The sequence below is a fragment of the Bos mutus genome, chromosome 9 (assembly GCF_027580195.1).
Source record: "Bos mutus isolate GX-2022 chromosome 9, NWIPB_WYAK_1.1, whole genome shotgun sequence".
NCBI classification, from domain to species: domain Eukaryota; kingdom Metazoa; phylum Chordata; class Mammalia; order Artiodactyla; family Bovidae; genus Bos; species Bos mutus.
In genome coordinates this window covers 83,866,353-83,884,446 of record NC_091625.1, presented here as the reverse complement: position 1 = coordinate 83,884,446, position 18,094 = coordinate 83,866,353, and the positions used below count along the sequence as shown (strand labels likewise).

Genomic DNA, 18,094 nt, shown 5'->3' with positions numbered 1-18,094 from the left:
GACAGACGGAGCCTGGCGGGCTACAGTCCATGGGGTCACACAGAGTAGGACATGACTGGGCGACTTTCACTTTCATCTATTCACTATCATCACTCAGTATTTTTCTATCCCCTCTAGGGCTACAGTCCGATTTTAAAGAATGGATCAAAGTAGAAGAGAACTAGCAAGAGGTTACTGTAACTTGGCTTCTGTATTTACTTTACCAAAAGAACTGTAGATTGGGCTAATGGTTAAAATAAGAATATATGTATGAACAAAAGCTCTGGGAAAAGAAAGCAATAGATTCATATTGATATTCATATATATATATATCCTTATATTAATGAACACACTAAGTGGATACTTCATACTCAGCTCTATAGAGAAAAGTGAAGCAGATTCAGGGAAGACAGTATCAGGGTTTCAGGTAGGGTGGAGAGTGCTCAGAATGAGTCCCTGAAGTGTTAAACACAAAAGATACTCAGGCATTGGCTGTTATATTCTAAAACAGGTTATCAGCTACTTTTTCCATATGTAAGCAAATGATCATTCACATAATCACGTATAAAGGAAAATAGACCTCAATATTGTTACCCCCAAAATTCACATATATATTCTAAGTAAATAAAATTTTGGAATGCGTATTCCTTCAGAATGAAAGATGGAACAAAATAAAATGTTCAAGAGAAGGGAAGCTGTAGTAAAAACAAACAAACAAAAAACAATGATGAGGATTAAGGATTAACCCTTTTGTATGTAGAATAAGGAATAAACCATTATGTGTTCAAAGTTAAATACTAGTAGAAATGTTTACCCAGAAATGCTAAGAAAACATTGAAATGAGAGTAAGAGGTGCATTTTATTCTAAAAAATCAAAGCAAACTATAAATTCCTTATAGTTAAAGTAATATGGTATCTGAAGAGAACAAGGAAAAGAGTGAAAGAAAAGAGAGCCCCAAATCAAACATAATTTCAAACTGGAAATTAGTGTATGATAACACTCAGTTTTTAAAATCAATGGGTAAAAAGTAAAACATTGACATAAAATGCTGGGGCAACTGGCTGAGGTTTTTAAGTAAAAAAAAATAAACCAGTTCTTCATTCTCACAGTAGTTAAAACAAATGATAGGTCTAAACATTAAAATAAAACTAAAGGGAAATATTTTTTGTATTCTTGAAGTAGTACCTTGTTTAAATGACAAATATCCTAGACTCTGTAAAGAAATATAATGACATAATTGACTATGTAAAAATTACAAATCACAGTCAGGTGGAGGCCACATAGCTAAAAAGACTAATTTTAAAAGTACTTCCTTTATACTCACATTTATTATTACCTACAATGTATAAAGCCTTCCCAAGTGGCTCAGTGGTAAAGAATTTGCCTGCAATCAGGAGACAGAAGAGATATAGGAGACACAGGTTCAGTCTCTGTGTTGGGAAGATTCCCCGGAGAAGGAAATGGCAAGTAAAGTTTGGGATGTAAATTGCCTAGGAAATCCCATGGACAGAGGAGCCTGGCAGGCTATAAATCATGGCATTTCAAATAGTTGGAGACAGCTCAGCAACTAAACAATAACAACGTATAAAAGAATACAATTTCATAACAAAACTTTAAATAACCTGCTTTATAAATAGGCAATAGGGGGATACCAGAGGAACTAAGCAAGTCTGGGCAACTGAACCACAGCAAGGTCATATTGTGAGAGAATTGGGTGGAGAGTTGCCTGTGATCATTACATGCCCTCTATTTTTGCATCTGGACTCAAGATGGGCAGGAGAGCATCTGGTAAGCTGATCGTGTGCTTCTCCCCTTGACTCTACCAAGGAGTAGGAGGAAGAATGATCCATCCCTTTGGCTTCCATAATAGGAGGCAGCAGTGGGGAAAGAAAGGAGCAAAGAAAGAATACAGGAAAGAGGGGAGGAAACTAATAGTGTTGAGAATCTACTATTTGTCAGGACCTTCAAAATTTTCCAAGTCAGGCTTCAGCAATACGTGAACCATAAACTTCCAGATGTTCAAGCTGGATTTAGAAAAGACAGAGGAACCAGACATCAAATTGCCAACGTCTGCTGGATCACTGAAAAAGCAAGAGAGTTCCAGAAATACATCAACTTCTGCTTTATTGACTATGCCAAAGCCTTTGACTTGTGGATCACAATCAACTGTGGAAAATTCTGAAAGAGATGGGAATACCAGAACACCGGACCTACCTCTTGAGAAACCTATATGCAGATCAGGAAGCAACAGTTAGAACTGGACATGGAACAACAGACTGGTTCCAAATAGGAAAAGGAGTATGTCAAGGCTGTATATTGTCACCTTGCTTACTTAACTTATATGCAGAGTACATCATGAGAAACGCTGGGCTGGAAGAAGCACAAGCTGGAATCAAGATTACTGGGAGAAATATCAATAACCTCAGATATGCAGATGACACTACCCTTATGGCAGAAAGTGAAGAGGAACTAAAAAGCCTCTTGATGAAAGTGAAAGAGGAGAGTGAAAAAGTTGGCCTAAAGCTCAACATTCAGAAAACTAAGATCATGGCATCTGGTCTCATCACTTCATGGCAAATAGATGGGGAAACAGTGGAAACAGTGGCTGACTTTCTTTTTGGGGGGCTCCAAAATCAATGCAGATGGTGATTGAAGCCGTGAAGTTAAAGATGCTTATTCCTTGAAAGGAAAGTTATGACCAACCTAGATAGCATATTGAAAAGCAGACATTACTTTGCCAACAAAGGTTCATCTAGTCAAGGCTATGGTTTTTCCTGTGGTCATGTATGGATGTGAGAGTTGGACTGTGAAGAAAGCTGAGCGCCGAAGAATTGATGCTTTTGAACTGTGGTGTTGGAGAAGACTCTTGAGAGTCCCTTCAACTGCAAGGAGATCCAACCAGTCCATTCTAAAGGAGATCAGTCCTGGGTGTTCATTGGAAGGACTGATGTTGAAGCTGAAATTCCAATATTTTGGCTACCTCATGTGAAGAGTTGACTCATTAGAAAAGACCCTGATGCTGGGAGGGATTGAGGGCAGGAGGAGAAGGGGATGACAGAGGATGAGATGGTTGGATAGCATCACCGACTCAATGGACACGAGTTTGGGTGAACTCTGGGAGTTGGTGATGGACAGGGAGGCTTGGCGTGCTTCGATTCATGGGGTTGCAAAGAGTCGGACACGACTGAGCAACTGAACTGAACTGAACTATCCGGTTCTTTTACATAATTACCACATTTTATAGTTCCCTGTATTTTTTCCAGGACATATTGTGTGCCTATTCTCTTGAGGGAGATGGTCTCTCTGCCTTTATGTGCAAGGGACCCTGACGGGCCCATGTGGCCCTAAGAATGCATTTGGAGATACTGAAGATGAGAAAAGTTTTCTGTCAAGTCTCAGTGAGCACAAATAAGACCATGCCCTTCAGAGATGAGTGCCAGCAAGGGGCCTACAACATAATTCACATGCAGCTAATCATATCTCAGTGCTCAGCAGTTTAGCATCATTTCCCACATGCCATTCCTCAGGTGAATCCAAAGAGGGACCAGAAGAAGTCACTGGACATGGGGCTGTCTTTCTGATTCCTAGCCCTCTTTCCCAAGAACTACACATCTAACGAGGCAGGTTAAATGACTGTGTCAGACTGACATTTCCAAATTGGACTAAATTCATTTTTAAAAAGTTTCTGAATTCAGGAAGGTGTAGGTTTCTGAGGAATCTGTACAGTTAAATAAAAATCACATTTTCTTTACAAAATGGTATATAGTGTTAATAAACATTGACCCCTATCCAGGAGGAAATTAGAAAAGATGGGTGGATGGCAGCGAGCAGAGAGAGAAAGAAGCTAACAGGGTTGGTTTAGTGTTCTGCTGACGCTATTTTGAAATTCTTGATAATTTTGAACTTTGTTCCAATTCAAGTTTAGGCAAATGTGCAGAAGTGGGGCTAAATATCCAGGCGTCCGACCTCCTCACTCCTCCCGTGTTTACTTTCTTTCTATAATCCTACACTGTCCTCTGTGTATCCACATTCTTAATGCCATGTCCTCCCTTTCACTCTTCTGTACACATGTAATACTCTGAAGTCTACTCTGTCAAATCTGCCTCCTGATTGGTCAACATAGAAGGATAAAGGAATTTAGGAAGTTATTTTCTCTAATAACACTTTGACTTTCAAGGTCTTGAAAAAAAGGTTTTATAAAAAAAAAAACAACCCAAACTCCCATTTTGGATATCAAAGGCTAAGATTCCCTTCTCTACCTTCTACTGTGCATGTTCAGTTGCTAGGTCATGTCTGACTGTTTTGCAACCCAGTGGGCTCCTCTGTCCATGGGATTTCTCAGGCAAGAATACTGGAGTGGGTTGCCATTTCCTTGTCCAGAGAATCTTCCCAAAGTGAGAGTGAAAGTGAAGTCAGTCAGTTGTGTCTGACTCTTTATGACCCCGTGGACTAGCTGGCTCCTCCATCCATCCATGGGATTTTCCAGGCAAGAGTACTGGAGTGGGTTGTCATTTCCTTCTCCAGGGGATCTTCCCGGCCCAGGAATTGAACCTGGGTCTCCTACATTGTAGGCAGACACTTATACCATCTGAGCCACCAGGGATCAAACCAGCATCTCCTGCACTGGCAGGCAGATTCTTTACTGCTGAGTCACCTAGGAAGCCCCTTCCTATTGTAATGATCCTATTGATTCCTAAGCATTGGCCTTTCAGCATTCCCCACCCCAGGAAGAATAGATGGCTCCGGCTCATTAAGAAGAAAGCCATGTTCTTAGAAATAGACAATAGCATGATTTACTTTCCTCATTGCCTCAAATGTTCAAGAATACTTTTCCTCTGTTATCAGGCCCAACTTCATGGGTATGTGACCTGTACAGTAACATGGGACCCCACACTTTGAAGGACCTCATGCTTTGCTTAAAATGCTGATATCACCATCTTGAAATGGCTAATAACTTTTGAACAAGAGACTCTCAATCCCATAGCTGGGCCTGCTTGTGGCTCTGGGCCTTTAGAAAAGAGCATTCCACCGTGATAAACCCAAAGGTGTTTAATATAAGGTAGCATTGCTCAGTGGGGTGTGAGTCTACTTTGTTGTGTTAATTAAGGGGTTTTGAATTCTCTACCTGTGCTTCCTACTTTCCCATTTGTTTTGTTTCAGATGAAGGTAAAATATTTCCTGTGTCAAAGTGAGATTTGTTAACATGAAAACAAATATCAAGGTCAGGGCAAAAAATGGATCAGATCAGGCCCTTCAGTAGTAACAAAGAGAGGACTGGATCACACTTAAGCTCAAACCCTGTTTCCTGCCCATGACCCTGATACCACATCAGAGAGGGCAGAGCCCTATCTATGCATCCACCTGCCTACCCAGCCCGCCCACCTGCAGGGTCACAGGCAGCAGAGGACTGCCCCTCAGTGGTACCAGCAGCACTAGTTTTACAGAGTGAAGTAAGTCAGAAAGAGAAAGACAAATATCACATATTAATGCATATATATGAAATCCAAAAAAAAAAATGGTATAGAAGATCTTATTTACAAAGCAGAAACAGAAATACAGGTGTAGAGAACAAACATATGTATATCAAGGGGGAAGGGGCGGGGTGGGGTGAACTGGGAGATTGGGATTGGCATATATGCACTATTGGTACTGTGTGTAAAATAGATAACTAACGAGAGCATACGGTACAGCGAGGGAACTCTACTCGGTCCTCTGTGGTGACCTAAAATGGGAAGGAAATCTGAAACAAAGGAGATACATGTATATGTATTGCTGATTCATTTTGCTATACAGTGGAAACTAGCACAACATTGTAAAGTAACTATACTCAATAAAATTAAAAATATATATATATATATATAAACATTTAAAAAAATAAAAAGCACAGGGAACTGGTATTACAGAGGATGCAACTGTGTTCTTTTAAATCTCAAATTACATATGTAAGACTTTTCCTCCAGTAGGTACACAGTTGAGAGCCTTTATAAACTGTCTCATCTTGTATTAGCTTCTTTAAAAGCAGGTAAGAGAAACATTGCAATATGAAAGACACACAAATGGTTACCTGTGTGTACAAGAACTTACCATCCAATAAAGCTTCACCACATACTTTCCATAGCTATTAAACAAGGGCGTGTGGCCCTTCACAGCCTTGCATAGAGAGTATATGTGTTCCCAGGGCTTCCAGACCAGAAGAGGGGGGTCCCCTGCTGTTCCTTTAAAATAATTGGCCAAAGCACTCCCATTGAATATCTTCCACACGGCATAGATTTCGCTGATAATCCATCTCATTAGCTAGAGGTAAAAACCAGTAGTGTTCATTAGTTATTTTTCAATTGTTGGCACTGTGATTTTGGGAGTGGGTGGCAGTTGAAAATCTACTTCCAGTAGCATTATTAGATTCTATGTGTAATATATTCTACATTTTTATTTCTTACCTACAGAATAAAGTCATATATCTTGCTTTTGTTCTCAAAACATATAATCATAATACAAGCTAAAAATCCTTAGCTAAGAGCTGTCTTTCAGAGTAAATGGTCAGTGATTTGACACTGACCACCATTTTAGCTGTATGTGTGTGTGTGTGTGTGTGCTCTCAGAATGCTTCTGAGAGCAATGATGGCTTTATTTTGGAATCTTTATAAAAGATTGAGCTGTGAAAGTGAAAGCGTTAGTTACTCAGTAGTGTCCAACTCTTTGTGAGCCTATGGACTGTAGTTCACCAGGCTCCTTTGTTCATGGGAGTCTCCAGGCAAGAATACTGGAGTGGGTTGTCATGCCCTCCTCCAGGGGATCTTCCCAGCTCAGGTATCGAACCCAAGTCTTTTAAGTCTCTTGCATTAGCAGATGAGTTCTTTACCAATAGCACCACCTTCTTGCACTACTATTCTGTAAATGTGAGAATTTGAGAAGAAAATGATCCTTCTATGTCAATAAGATCAATTAGACAAGCAACGAGACATGAGAAAGAAGTAAAACTGGGCACACACTTAAATACACTCTAAGTCCCATATTCACATGTTGATCAGCAGGTACAGCTTCAAGTAAAACTCCCACCTGCAAGGTTTTCATCAGGCAGCAAGGCACAGTGAAGAGTTGAACTTCAGAGTATGTTTCACTGCCTGGTTTGTAAGGAGATTAAATACTTGAGTCTGAAGTCATAAGATTTATATTTTTCTTAACTTGGTTATCTAGAAAACTTCTTAAATGTAGGTTAAGTTGAAAAAGGCAAATCAGATATCCTCCTATGTAGCTGGAGATTTTACTATAGAATTATTTTATACTTCCTTTGTGGAATCCAAAATATGACACAAATTAACCTATCTACAGAACAGAAATAGGCTGATAGACATAGAGACAGTCTTGTGGTTGCCAAGAAAGAAGGTGGGGGAGAAACGGACTGGGTGTTTGGGATCAGCAGATGCAAACTATTGTGTATATAATGGATAAATAACAAAGTCTTACTATACAGCACAGTGATCTATATTTAATATCCTGTGATAAACCATACAGAAAAAATATACAAAAGAATGCATATATATGTATATGTGTAGAATTGAATTACTTTGCTGTCCAACAGAAATTAAGACAACATTGTAAATCACTACGCTTCAATAAAAATAAATAAAACATTTTACATGTCCACGGAAAATATGCTAAAGTCTTTGGAATTCATAAAATATAAAACATTTCAGAGATAATTTTATACAACTCAGTACAACCTGACCGAAAAAATTAATATTTTGATTTTAGTATTGGCCAAGATGTTAAAGATAAGAAAGACAAAATGTTTGAATCGATAATAACTACACCCCTATGACTGGGCCTTTGGAGAAAATAATGAAAAAAAAAAATCCCTGTTTCAGATCTAACTACCTTAGGGAAGTGGAACAGGTCTACTTATGATGGATAGAACCCAGGGTGGAGAGGGAGAAGGTGAATTCCCACAGGCTGTAGGACTGCTGCGCTGAAAATTTGTCTTGTATAGGTGAGGTATTGCATTTGAACTGAGTCTCCTGATTCCTCCACATTGGCAAGTCAAACACCACCAGACACCCTACTCTTGGGCATGATGTAGGCTCAAATTGGCAACAACTTTATGGTAATTGCTAGGTACATGGATCCAGAAGAGAAATGCCCAGATGGTGAGAACCTGACTACCCTGGTCCATGGCACAAACAGTGCTAATATTAACATCTCTTCCACTGACTCTGTTGCTAAACTCAACTAAAGAGCTTCTCTTCCTCTTTGAGTGTCTGGGTATGAAATATTCAGTTATACTAAAATTTAAAGGTGAGCAAGAGCACTGAAATTGACTACCCAGGAGTTGTTTAAGCAGGTCCACAAGGCATTCTTCAAGGAGCTTTTTGGTTCATACTTCCCCAACCTACCTCACTGCAGAGTAAATGCTCATTCGCTGAAAATAAGTCAAACAGGATTTCATTTTTCACAACCACTGGAGCCTGAAATAAAAATATATATAGAGAGATATTGCTCCTTGGGAAAAATAAAGGAAATTTAGTTTACTGATACAATTTCATGTGCTACATACAGGCCAAATTTGATTTTGTTCCTCGCAGAGGAATTGGAAGAAATAAAAAAATAAACATTCTATAAGATAACCTCTGATAGAGCTGTGACATTAATTTAATAATGTAATGCCTATAAAATACAGTATTTTAACATAATAAAATGTTGTAAGATGTAACATATGCAGATAAATTTAGCATGCATACACACACACAGAGTTTAAAACCCGATTTGAAATTTAAATAAACCACTCAAGTTAAACCTGAAGCTTAGTTAACATCTGGTAGCTAGAAAAATCTCTTCATCTTGGATAAAAAATATTAACTGAGACAGCTTTTAAAAATCTTGTTTGACTTCAAATCTTGTAATATCTTTTAAAGTTAATTTTGCAGTCATTATTTAATTTGTATATATCTAAAGTTGCCTTTATATATTAAGGTCAATAAAGGAAAAAGATAATAGGGAAAAATATGACTTGTAGCAAAATTTTTAATTACTTACAATTAATATCAACTTTATATATTTAACATACCAAATTAACATGAAAATGACTTTGATTAGCAAAGTAGATTTTTATAGAAACTCAATCATCTGTATAACTAACACCTTGAAAACTCAATAAAGTACTTTCAGATGTCTGAGAGAAATTTACCTACAACTCCCTTGAAGGCCAGAATTGACTCTTAAGTTCATAATTTACAAGCACAATTTATAAAATTACATACATATAATGTGTCGAGAACATATATATATATATATTCAGTGGCTTCCCTGGTGGCTCAGCAGTAAAGAATCTGCCTGTCAATGCAGGAGACACAGGAGATATAGGTTCGATCCCTGGGTCAGGGAATTGCAACCTACTCCAGTATCCTTGCCTGGGAAATCCCACGAACAGATGAGCCTGGCAGGCTACAGTTCATGAGGACGCAAAGAGTCAGATATGACTTGGTGACTAAACAGCAACACTATATATTCAATAAATTTTATATAGAAAGGTCATTATTATTTTACAATATTTTTGTCTAAACTTTATGTATGTCCATATTTATTGGCTCAGATGGTAAAGAATCTGCCTGCAACACAGGAGACCCAGGTTTGATCCCTGGGTCAGGAAGAACCCCTGGAGAAGGGAATGGCACCCCACTCCAGTATTCTTGCCTGGAGAATCCCGTGGACAGAGGAGCCTGATGAGCTGTAGTCCATGGGATCCCACAGGATTGGACACAACTGAGTGACTAACACTTTCACTTTTTCTTGTCTGTATTTAATGTCTCAAAATCAAATGTGTTTATCACTGTGGACTCAGACAATACAACTTGGCCAGCACTAATCTAAAACTTTACTGCTTGGCTGGACTTTTAGTTCTGACTGTTCTGGTCCACTCCCAGCACGGCAGACCAAGAGAAAGGGTCAGTGCAAAGGGAGAGAGGTACAGAGATGGATGACAGTATTTCAGTAAGGTGGAAGTGTCATTGTCAACAATGAATTCATTTATTTTTAGTACAAGTGTATCTCTCAGACCTAAGGTATGCTAAAAAGGTAAAAAACTTTCTTACTTATCCAAACTTACAACACTCTCACTTCATGGAATTTATATTCTTCATTTGCTTGGAATGTAAATTCTGTACTTAGAGTGAGTAGAGCCTGAGTCTTATTAATAATACATACATATTAAGTGAATTGTATTAACATCACAGAATTTGCATTCTTCATTTCAAAGTCACCTAACAATATAACTAATTTAAAAATATGGTTTGTATAAATTTGATTTATTTTATTTAAAGTGTTTTACAGACAGGCGTTGAAAAAGTACTCTGATGGACAAAGATGTACTTTGTTATTTTCTCATTTGAATAAATATTTAAGATTTAGTGTTTCTGACTTCCTTAACTAATAACAATAATTGAAAATATGATGGATAAATTGTATTTTCTTCATTAGTAGCAGTGCTTCTAAACGCTAAAACTCTTAGGAATAAAATCACTTTGCATAGAAGCAAAGATGCAATGAATTCCATAATCACAGAAGAATCTGCTCCATTTTAATCTTTTGACTAGCATTAAGTACCTAATTTAGCCTACTAGTTTCCTATGCATTAAATGAAAGTGGGAGACGGGGAAAAAGACATTAGTGATAATTAAGCCCTTAAAAATACCAAATATATTCAAACTAACATAGCTATTAATTAGGAAGATAGATCAATGTGTCTAAAGCTTTAATGTATATAAGCACTATTTAAAATGAAGTGCTATTTAAAATGAAGTTTTCTTGGGTGATGTCCACATTGGTAAAAACAACAACAACAACAACAAATGGAGTTCAGATATGAAAGTGGCCCTTGGAAAATGCTTAAAAAATTCCTGGAAGAGAGAAATCCAAGTGTTATTCTCTTGGACTGGAAAATTAATTCTAATGAACTCTAACCTAGAAAGACCTTTACATAAGAAGCAGAGAGGAGAAAGTGTGTCAGGATTTAAGGAAAAACTTTGTGCAACATTTTAGGTTATAATTTGACATCATGCAGAGAAGAAGGAAACTTGAGGCCTTAAACAAAATGTCAATATTCTTTTGGAAACCTGTACAAACTATATTGATAAATATTTATTTCTAATTTAAATGCCAAGAAGTAATTACTTTTTCTTACTAGATACCACAGGAAAACTACCTTAAATTGTTTTTAAAATGCAAATTTTCAAAACTAGGATATTATATCTCATGACTAATACAAATTTTGTTTAATAGTAAAATTATCTCTTACCCGATTGATTAAAAAATCCTGTGGACGTTTCCAGGAATAAATTTTCAATGATGATGGTAACTCAATTTTTCCTTCAGGGTCTTCAAAAAAATGCTACATAAAAAAATGTGCTAAGTTTTTTTCTCTATATTATAGTTTTATTAAAATAAAAACAACTCTATCCCAATAAAAATGAATATATCAAATGAACCTGAACAATAAAGAAGAATTTATAGAGGAATTTGTGTGACTGTTCTCACAGCTAGTTCATAAAGTACTTAGAGAATATTGAATTAACATTGCTGTAATTAATTAATGAAACCTTGATTATTAAATAGCATTTTGATTGCAGAGGAAGTAGTCTGAACAAGCATGAGCTGCTTTGGAGCGTGAATTAGGTATGGTAGGGAGACAATTTTGAATGGGCCAGTAAGGCCATTTTTTCCACTGAAAATATTGTTTTTTTAATCTAAGTAAAGAAGATTTAAAAAATATTTACTTATTGTTCAATGGTTAGAATCATAAAAAGGATTTCATGTAAATGAAATTTGTACCTTTGACCTGACTTTGGTTTATTAATCATTTTAACTAAACTTGTTATTTTGGTGTAATCAGGATTCATAAACCATTGTATGAAACGATACAGAGAGTTCCTTGATTCTCCATCCAAGTTCTCCAGTAGTAACACCTTAAAAAACTGTAGTACACAATCAGGATATTGACACTGACACAGACAACAGAACAGTTTCACCAGCACAAGGAGCCTCGTTATACCTTTGTATAGCCACAGGGACCCTCCAGCTCCCCAGTCTGTGTTTAATCCATACCAGTTGGCAATTGCTAGTTTAGTCTTGACTTTTACAATTTTGTTATTTCAGTAATGTTATATGAATAGAACCATATAGCCTGTAACCCTTTGGATTTATTTTATTTCTCTGCCTAATTCCCTGGATATTCAATCCATTCAAATTTTTGCATGTGTCAATAGTTGGTTGTTTATTGCTGAGTAATATTTCATGCTACAGATATTTGTTCGTTTACCATCTGCCCATTGAAGGACATCTGAGCTGTTTCCAGTTTCAGGCTGTTACTAATAAAGCTGCAGTGATCACTGTGTACAGGTTATTGTTTTTTGTGTGAACATAAGTTTCCATTTTTCTGGAACAAATGCACAGAAGGCAATTAATTCATTAGTTTTTGACCCCCAACTATGGATCAATTGGTGAATTCTGGAGAAAGAATGGTGCCCAAATGCAAGAAGTCTAGTAAGTTAGAGACACTTCAAGTAACTGCTATGTGAAAATTCTCATGGCTCATGAGGTGGTAGGTGATGGGAGATCTTTATGAGAAATAAAGATTTATTGAGATTTTTATGATAAATAAAGATATGAAAATTTCTAGAAGTACAAACAAGATATTACAGCAACATAATATATTTGTGGTGGGGGCAGAGAGTAAACTTCCCCTCAGTTAATGGGGACGGATCAAATAAATACTGTTTTGATTTTCATTATATGTTTACCTTAACACTCATGTGTCTTGAGAAATAGGTTGTATTTGAGGACATTGTCGGAGAGTTAAACCTAATAAATTTCTGTGTATCTGAAGGATATGGTTTATTGTCACATTTAACAATACTGGAATAATTCAAATGAAGACAAAGGCAACTCTGACATCTAGTCAAAATGATAGAAGAATGAGTTTAAAAGATAGACTGATGTTTTTCCAAGAGAAGTACTAGGCTTCTGGGGTTCCCTCACATGGCTTTTTTTTCCCTAAAAGTATTAACTTAGAAATTTTAAAGTGTCCTATCTGAAAATTCTCAGAGTTCCTTCTAAATCTGTTTCTATTATCTGTTTTTTCCTCTTAATTTTTAGTCACTTGGTTCTGTTTCTCTTCCTGTCTGGTAAATTTTGAGTGTACACTATATACTGGATATAAAAATATATACAGGTTCTAAATGGTGATGTCTTCCTCCCAAGAGGAGGATTTTATTCCCTTCTGACAGAGTGCAAGATAAACTTGACCTAGTCAACATTGGGTCTTAGGATTTGGCAAGACTAGTGTACTTTTGTTCATACTTACTCATTATGGAATGCTGTAGCCATGTTGGGGCACTAATGGAAAGTCTGGAATGTTTATCAAGCTAACTTGGTGTACATGAAATTCCAATCTCTAGCTATCATTATGAAATGTTTTCTCAGTTATTTAACTTCCAGACTGCTGTTTTTTTATTCATTTGCTCTGCAGCAAACGCTTCACATTCATAGCTTATGAGGTACATACATGTCTCAAGATAATGTACGTAAAATTTTCAGATCATGTCTCCATAGTTACCCTGGGATCTGGGTCAAGGTCTGCTTTGGCAGCTTCAGACAATATCCTACTTCACTTCAACCCAGAAAAACTGACACAAGCTCCAGGCCACTACTTTCTTCTTGGTTTCTACTTTCCATACCTTGACTTAATAAATGACTTTGAGGAAGAAATTAGTGGGGCTCATCTCATTATGATTCCCTTTTCTCCAGGATTTGAGCCTCTCCTCTTGTTAATCGTACTCTTTTCTTGTCATGTTGCTTTAGGTATATTTCTTACATCTACCTCACAGTACTTTATCATATAGTTCTTCATTTGTTTCACTCACCATATCCTTTCTTTGCCATCACTTAGGTGAGGAACTGAGACCTAACTCTGGACTTACAGGAAATGGTCAGCTCATCTGATACCAATCTCCTGATCACTAGCCTCACATTTCAAGAAGTGGCCTTCTGTAACGTTCCAAGGAGAACTGCCAGGGTCATATGTATAAGGCAGTTTCTTCTGGTAAAACCTGCAAGAGTTTAAGCTCAGTTCAGTTGCTCAGTCGTGTCTGACTATTTGAGACTCCATGAACTGCAGCACTCCAGGCCTCCCTGTCCATCACCAACTCCCAGAGTTTACCCAAACTCATGTCCACTGAGTTGGTGATGCCATCCAACCATCTCATCCTCTGTCATCCCCTTCTCCTCCTGCCCTCAATCTTTCCCAGCATCAGGGTCTTTTCAAAAGAGTCAGCTCTCTCATCAGGTGGCCAAAGTATTGCAGTTTCAGCTTCAACATCAGTCCTTCTAAAGAACACCCAGGACTGATCTCCTTTAGGACGGACTGGTTGGATCTCCTTGCAGTTCAAGGGACTCTCAAGAGTCTTCTCCAACATCACAGTTCAAAAGCATCAATTCTTTGGCGCTCAGCTTTCTTCACAGTCCAACTCTCACATCCATACATGACTACTGGAAAAACCATAGCCTTGACTAGACAGACCTTTGTTGACAAAGTAAAGTCTTGGCTTTCTAATATGCTGTCTAGGTAGGTCATGACTTTCCTTCCAAGGATTAAGCATCTTTTAATTTCATGACAATTACTGCAATCACCATCTGCAGTGATTTTGGATCCCCCAAAATAAAGTCAGCCATTGTTTCCAGTTTCCCCATATAATTGCCATGAAGTGATGGGACCGGATGCCATGATCCTAGTTTTCTGAATGTTGAGCTTTAAGCCAACTTTCTCAATCTCCTCTTTCACTTTCATCAAGAGGCTCTTTAGTTCTTCTTCCCTTTCTGCTGTAAGGGTGGTGTCATCTGCATATGGCAATCTTGATTCCAGCTTGTGCTTCATCCAGCCCAGTGTTTCTCATGATGTACTCTGCATAAAAGTTAAATAAGCAGGGTGACAACATACAGCCTTGACGTACTCCTTTTCCTATTTGAAACCAGTCTGTTGTTCCACGTCCAGTTCTGTCACTTCCTGACCTGTATACAGGTTTCTCAAAAGGCAGGTCAGGTGGTCTGATATTCCCATCTCTTGAAGAATTTTCCACAGTTTATTGTGATCCACACAGTCAAAGGCTTTGGCATAGTCAATAAAGCAGAAATAGATGTTTTTCTGGAACTCTCTTGCTTTTTCGATAATCCAGCGGATGTTGGCAATTTGATCTCTGGTTCCTCTGCCTTTTCTAAAACAAGCTTGAACATCTGGAAATTCATGGTTCATGTATTGCTGAAGCCTGGCTTGGAGAATTTGGGGCACTATTTTCCTAGCGTGTGAGATGAGTGCCATCATGCGGTAGTTTGAGCATTCTTTGGCATTGCCTTTCTTTAGGATTGGAATGAGTTTATGTGCCACCATATTATAGAAATGCAATCACAAGGCTTGGAGTGTCCAGGACTCACTCCAGTGGAGAAATTGTTGCTCCCTGAGCCATGAATGCTGAGCTTGTGGAACAGAACTGGGGGTGGGAAGCAGGGTTCTATCTCGGATGGCACCTCTTTGCATTGCCATAACAACCGGCATTTGAGCTGTGCTTTCCTACCTTCTGAAAGTTGCATTGGAAGAATGTGGTATTGGCTAGGTTCTGAAATGTCAAGTTCCAGTGGAACAGCAGTAGTATGAGGGGAGGGCTTCCCGAAGCATGCAGTTTCATACAGCATCCAGCAATAGTCCTATGTGTTACCCCCAAATAAAATGAACATCCAGTGACCAGCACACTTATTACCACTCAAGTCTCAATGATTTTCTTCCAATACATTTTCTTCCAATAGACTTACGCTTGTTTCAATATTATTGAAAAGTTCCAGAATTCGATACCTCACCTTCCAGAGATTTGCGAGAAGTTTTCATAATCATCTAATAAAAGCATGCTTTTATTGTAAGGTCCTTAAAATATTATTTTGTATCTCATTTCCTATTTCAGAGTTTTTAGGTACTCTGTTCTTCTCTTCCCCATTGCTTCTTTATAGTTTAGAATGACTTATCCCTGAATCTTTTCCAGTGCTCAGCTGCTCAACTGAGAATTTGCAAAATCTATTTGCTGATGAGAATTCTCAAACAATCCCTATAAGATCTGAATTTCTATTAAAATATGTAAAACATGACCATTTTCATTTGAACCAGAGAGTTCAAAAGTCCCTTGCATCTAAACATTTCATAATTACTTTAGGTATGGTACAAAGAATACATTGTCTCACATATTGTTATTTGAAATTGTTCAAATGCTAACAACGTCAGCAATTAATTATATTGACTGCCTTTTATGTAAACAAATTACTGATACGAATCATGCAGTTTGTGATTCTGCACTTTGTGCACAAAATGTAAATGCTAATAAGTACCATTTCTGAGAGTTCTTTGTGAATAAAGACAATAGAGTTCAACCTAGCCATTACGGCAATTTTGTGTCTTGAAAATTGTGCTGTGTTCTAAAAGTACTTCTGTTGAATGAATTACTGCATCAAATAAATGGGCCATATTTTAAATGAAACCCAGACTAGTATTTTCTACAAAGAGGTTTTTGGAAATAAATATTCTTAAGTAAGCAATTTAACTGGAAACTGTAGGAACTCAATTCTCAGCTCCAATCTCAGGGATGCACCATGTTTGAAAGTCACAGGTAGGAACTTTACTGGTGATCAGGGGTTAAGACACTGCCTTCTAATGCACAGGGTACAGATTTGATCCCTGGTTGGGGAGCTAAGATCCCACGTCTCGTGGCCAAAAAAAGCAAAAAATAAAACAGAAGCAATATTGAAACAAAATCAATAAAGACTTTAAAAATGATCCATATTAAAAAAAATCTTTTATAAAAAGTCACAGGCAAATGAAGAGTGACAGAGATTTTAACCAAAATATCTTGGGGTACAGATATAAGAGGGGTTCAATTTTTACCTTGTAGCATCTCTTAAAAATTTATCTTCCCTATAATCTCTAAATAACAGCTCACAATTTTGTGAAGGCTTCTCATTTCCTAAACCAACATCTCTAAATACCTGGTTCCCAAGTCTCTCGAAATCTACTAGCTAGCTTATTCTATTTCTTTCATTCTTATGAATTTTTGGTCATTTCTCTCCTCCCATTTACTTAAATGCAATTCACCAAAGCTCAGAACTAAAGACCTGGAGAGACAAGGTAGGATGAGTGGAGTCAAGGTGGACAAAGACAAAATTTCTCTTTTCAATGGAGGCTGTGGAGAAGAGTGAGCACACGCACATGTTAACAAATCCTATTCCACTTACAATCAAAAACCAAACTGAAGTCTAGCCACATTCAAGTCTACTTACAAGTACAGGGCTCTTCCCCAATTTGTCCTTTTCTTTTGCACCTTTGCCTGCATCCCACTTCTCGGCATTTATGTCTGCTTCGCTCCATTCTGGCCAGATTGGAAATTTCCCCTTCTTCTGTTCAGATGGTTGTACGTTACTGCCAAAAGCATACTGACTAGAGATAAAGAGGGGAGGGGGTTTGAATTCAAATCTCTGAGGTAAAATACTAGATAATTTCATGAAATAAATTTAATTATCTTATTAGCAAACACATTAAACATACTTTTCAATAGTCATACCTATAGATAGACAACTTCCACATGTTAAGGGTTTAAAGACTGAAATACCACAAAGAGATTATTCTGTGAGCAAATTTTGAGCATTAGCTCCTGTATAGCATCACTGACTCAATGGACATGAATTTGAGCAAACTCGAGGAGATAGAGAAGGACAGGGGAGCCTGGTGTGCTGCAGTCCATGGGGTTGCAGACTCAGATACGACTTAGCAACTGAACAAGTCCTTACTTTCTGAGGCAGGACATTTATCATCAACATAGAAGGGGAATAACAATGAAGGGCAATGGTGGTGGTTTAGTTGCTAAGTCATGTCTCACTCTTGCAACCCCATAGACTATAGCCCACCAGGCTCCTCTGTCCATGGGATTTCCTAGGCAAGAATCCTGGAGTGAGTTGCCATTTCCTTCTCCAGGTAGGCATCCCAACCCAGGGATTGAACACAGGTCTCCTGCATTGGCAGGTAGATTCTTTATTGAC

The 18,094-nt window shown here is 37.7% G+C and overlaps 1 protein-coding gene across 2 annotated transcripts in view; it reads right to left on the bottom strand.

The window, feature by feature from the left end:
• ADGB (androglobin) overlaps window positions 1-18,094 on the bottom strand; it is a 190,694-nt gene that overhangs the window by 146,677 nt on the left and 25,923 nt on the right. Inside the window, exons 2-5 of one of the 2 annotated variants that reach the window (XM_070376828.1) lie at window positions 17,339-17,495; window positions 11,268-11,360; window positions 8,371-8,442; window positions 6,065-6,274 (exon numbers count right to left, since the gene is read on the bottom strand). In XM_070376828.1, the coding sequence (XP_070232929.1) occupies window positions 6,065-6,274; window positions 8,371-8,442; window positions 11,268-11,360; window positions 17,339-17,495 (532 nt within the window). The remainder of the gene's footprint in view (window positions 1-6,064; window positions 6,275-8,370; window positions 8,443-11,267; window positions 11,361-17,338; window positions 17,496-18,094) is intronic. The other variant, XM_070376829.1, reaches the window with a different exon arrangement.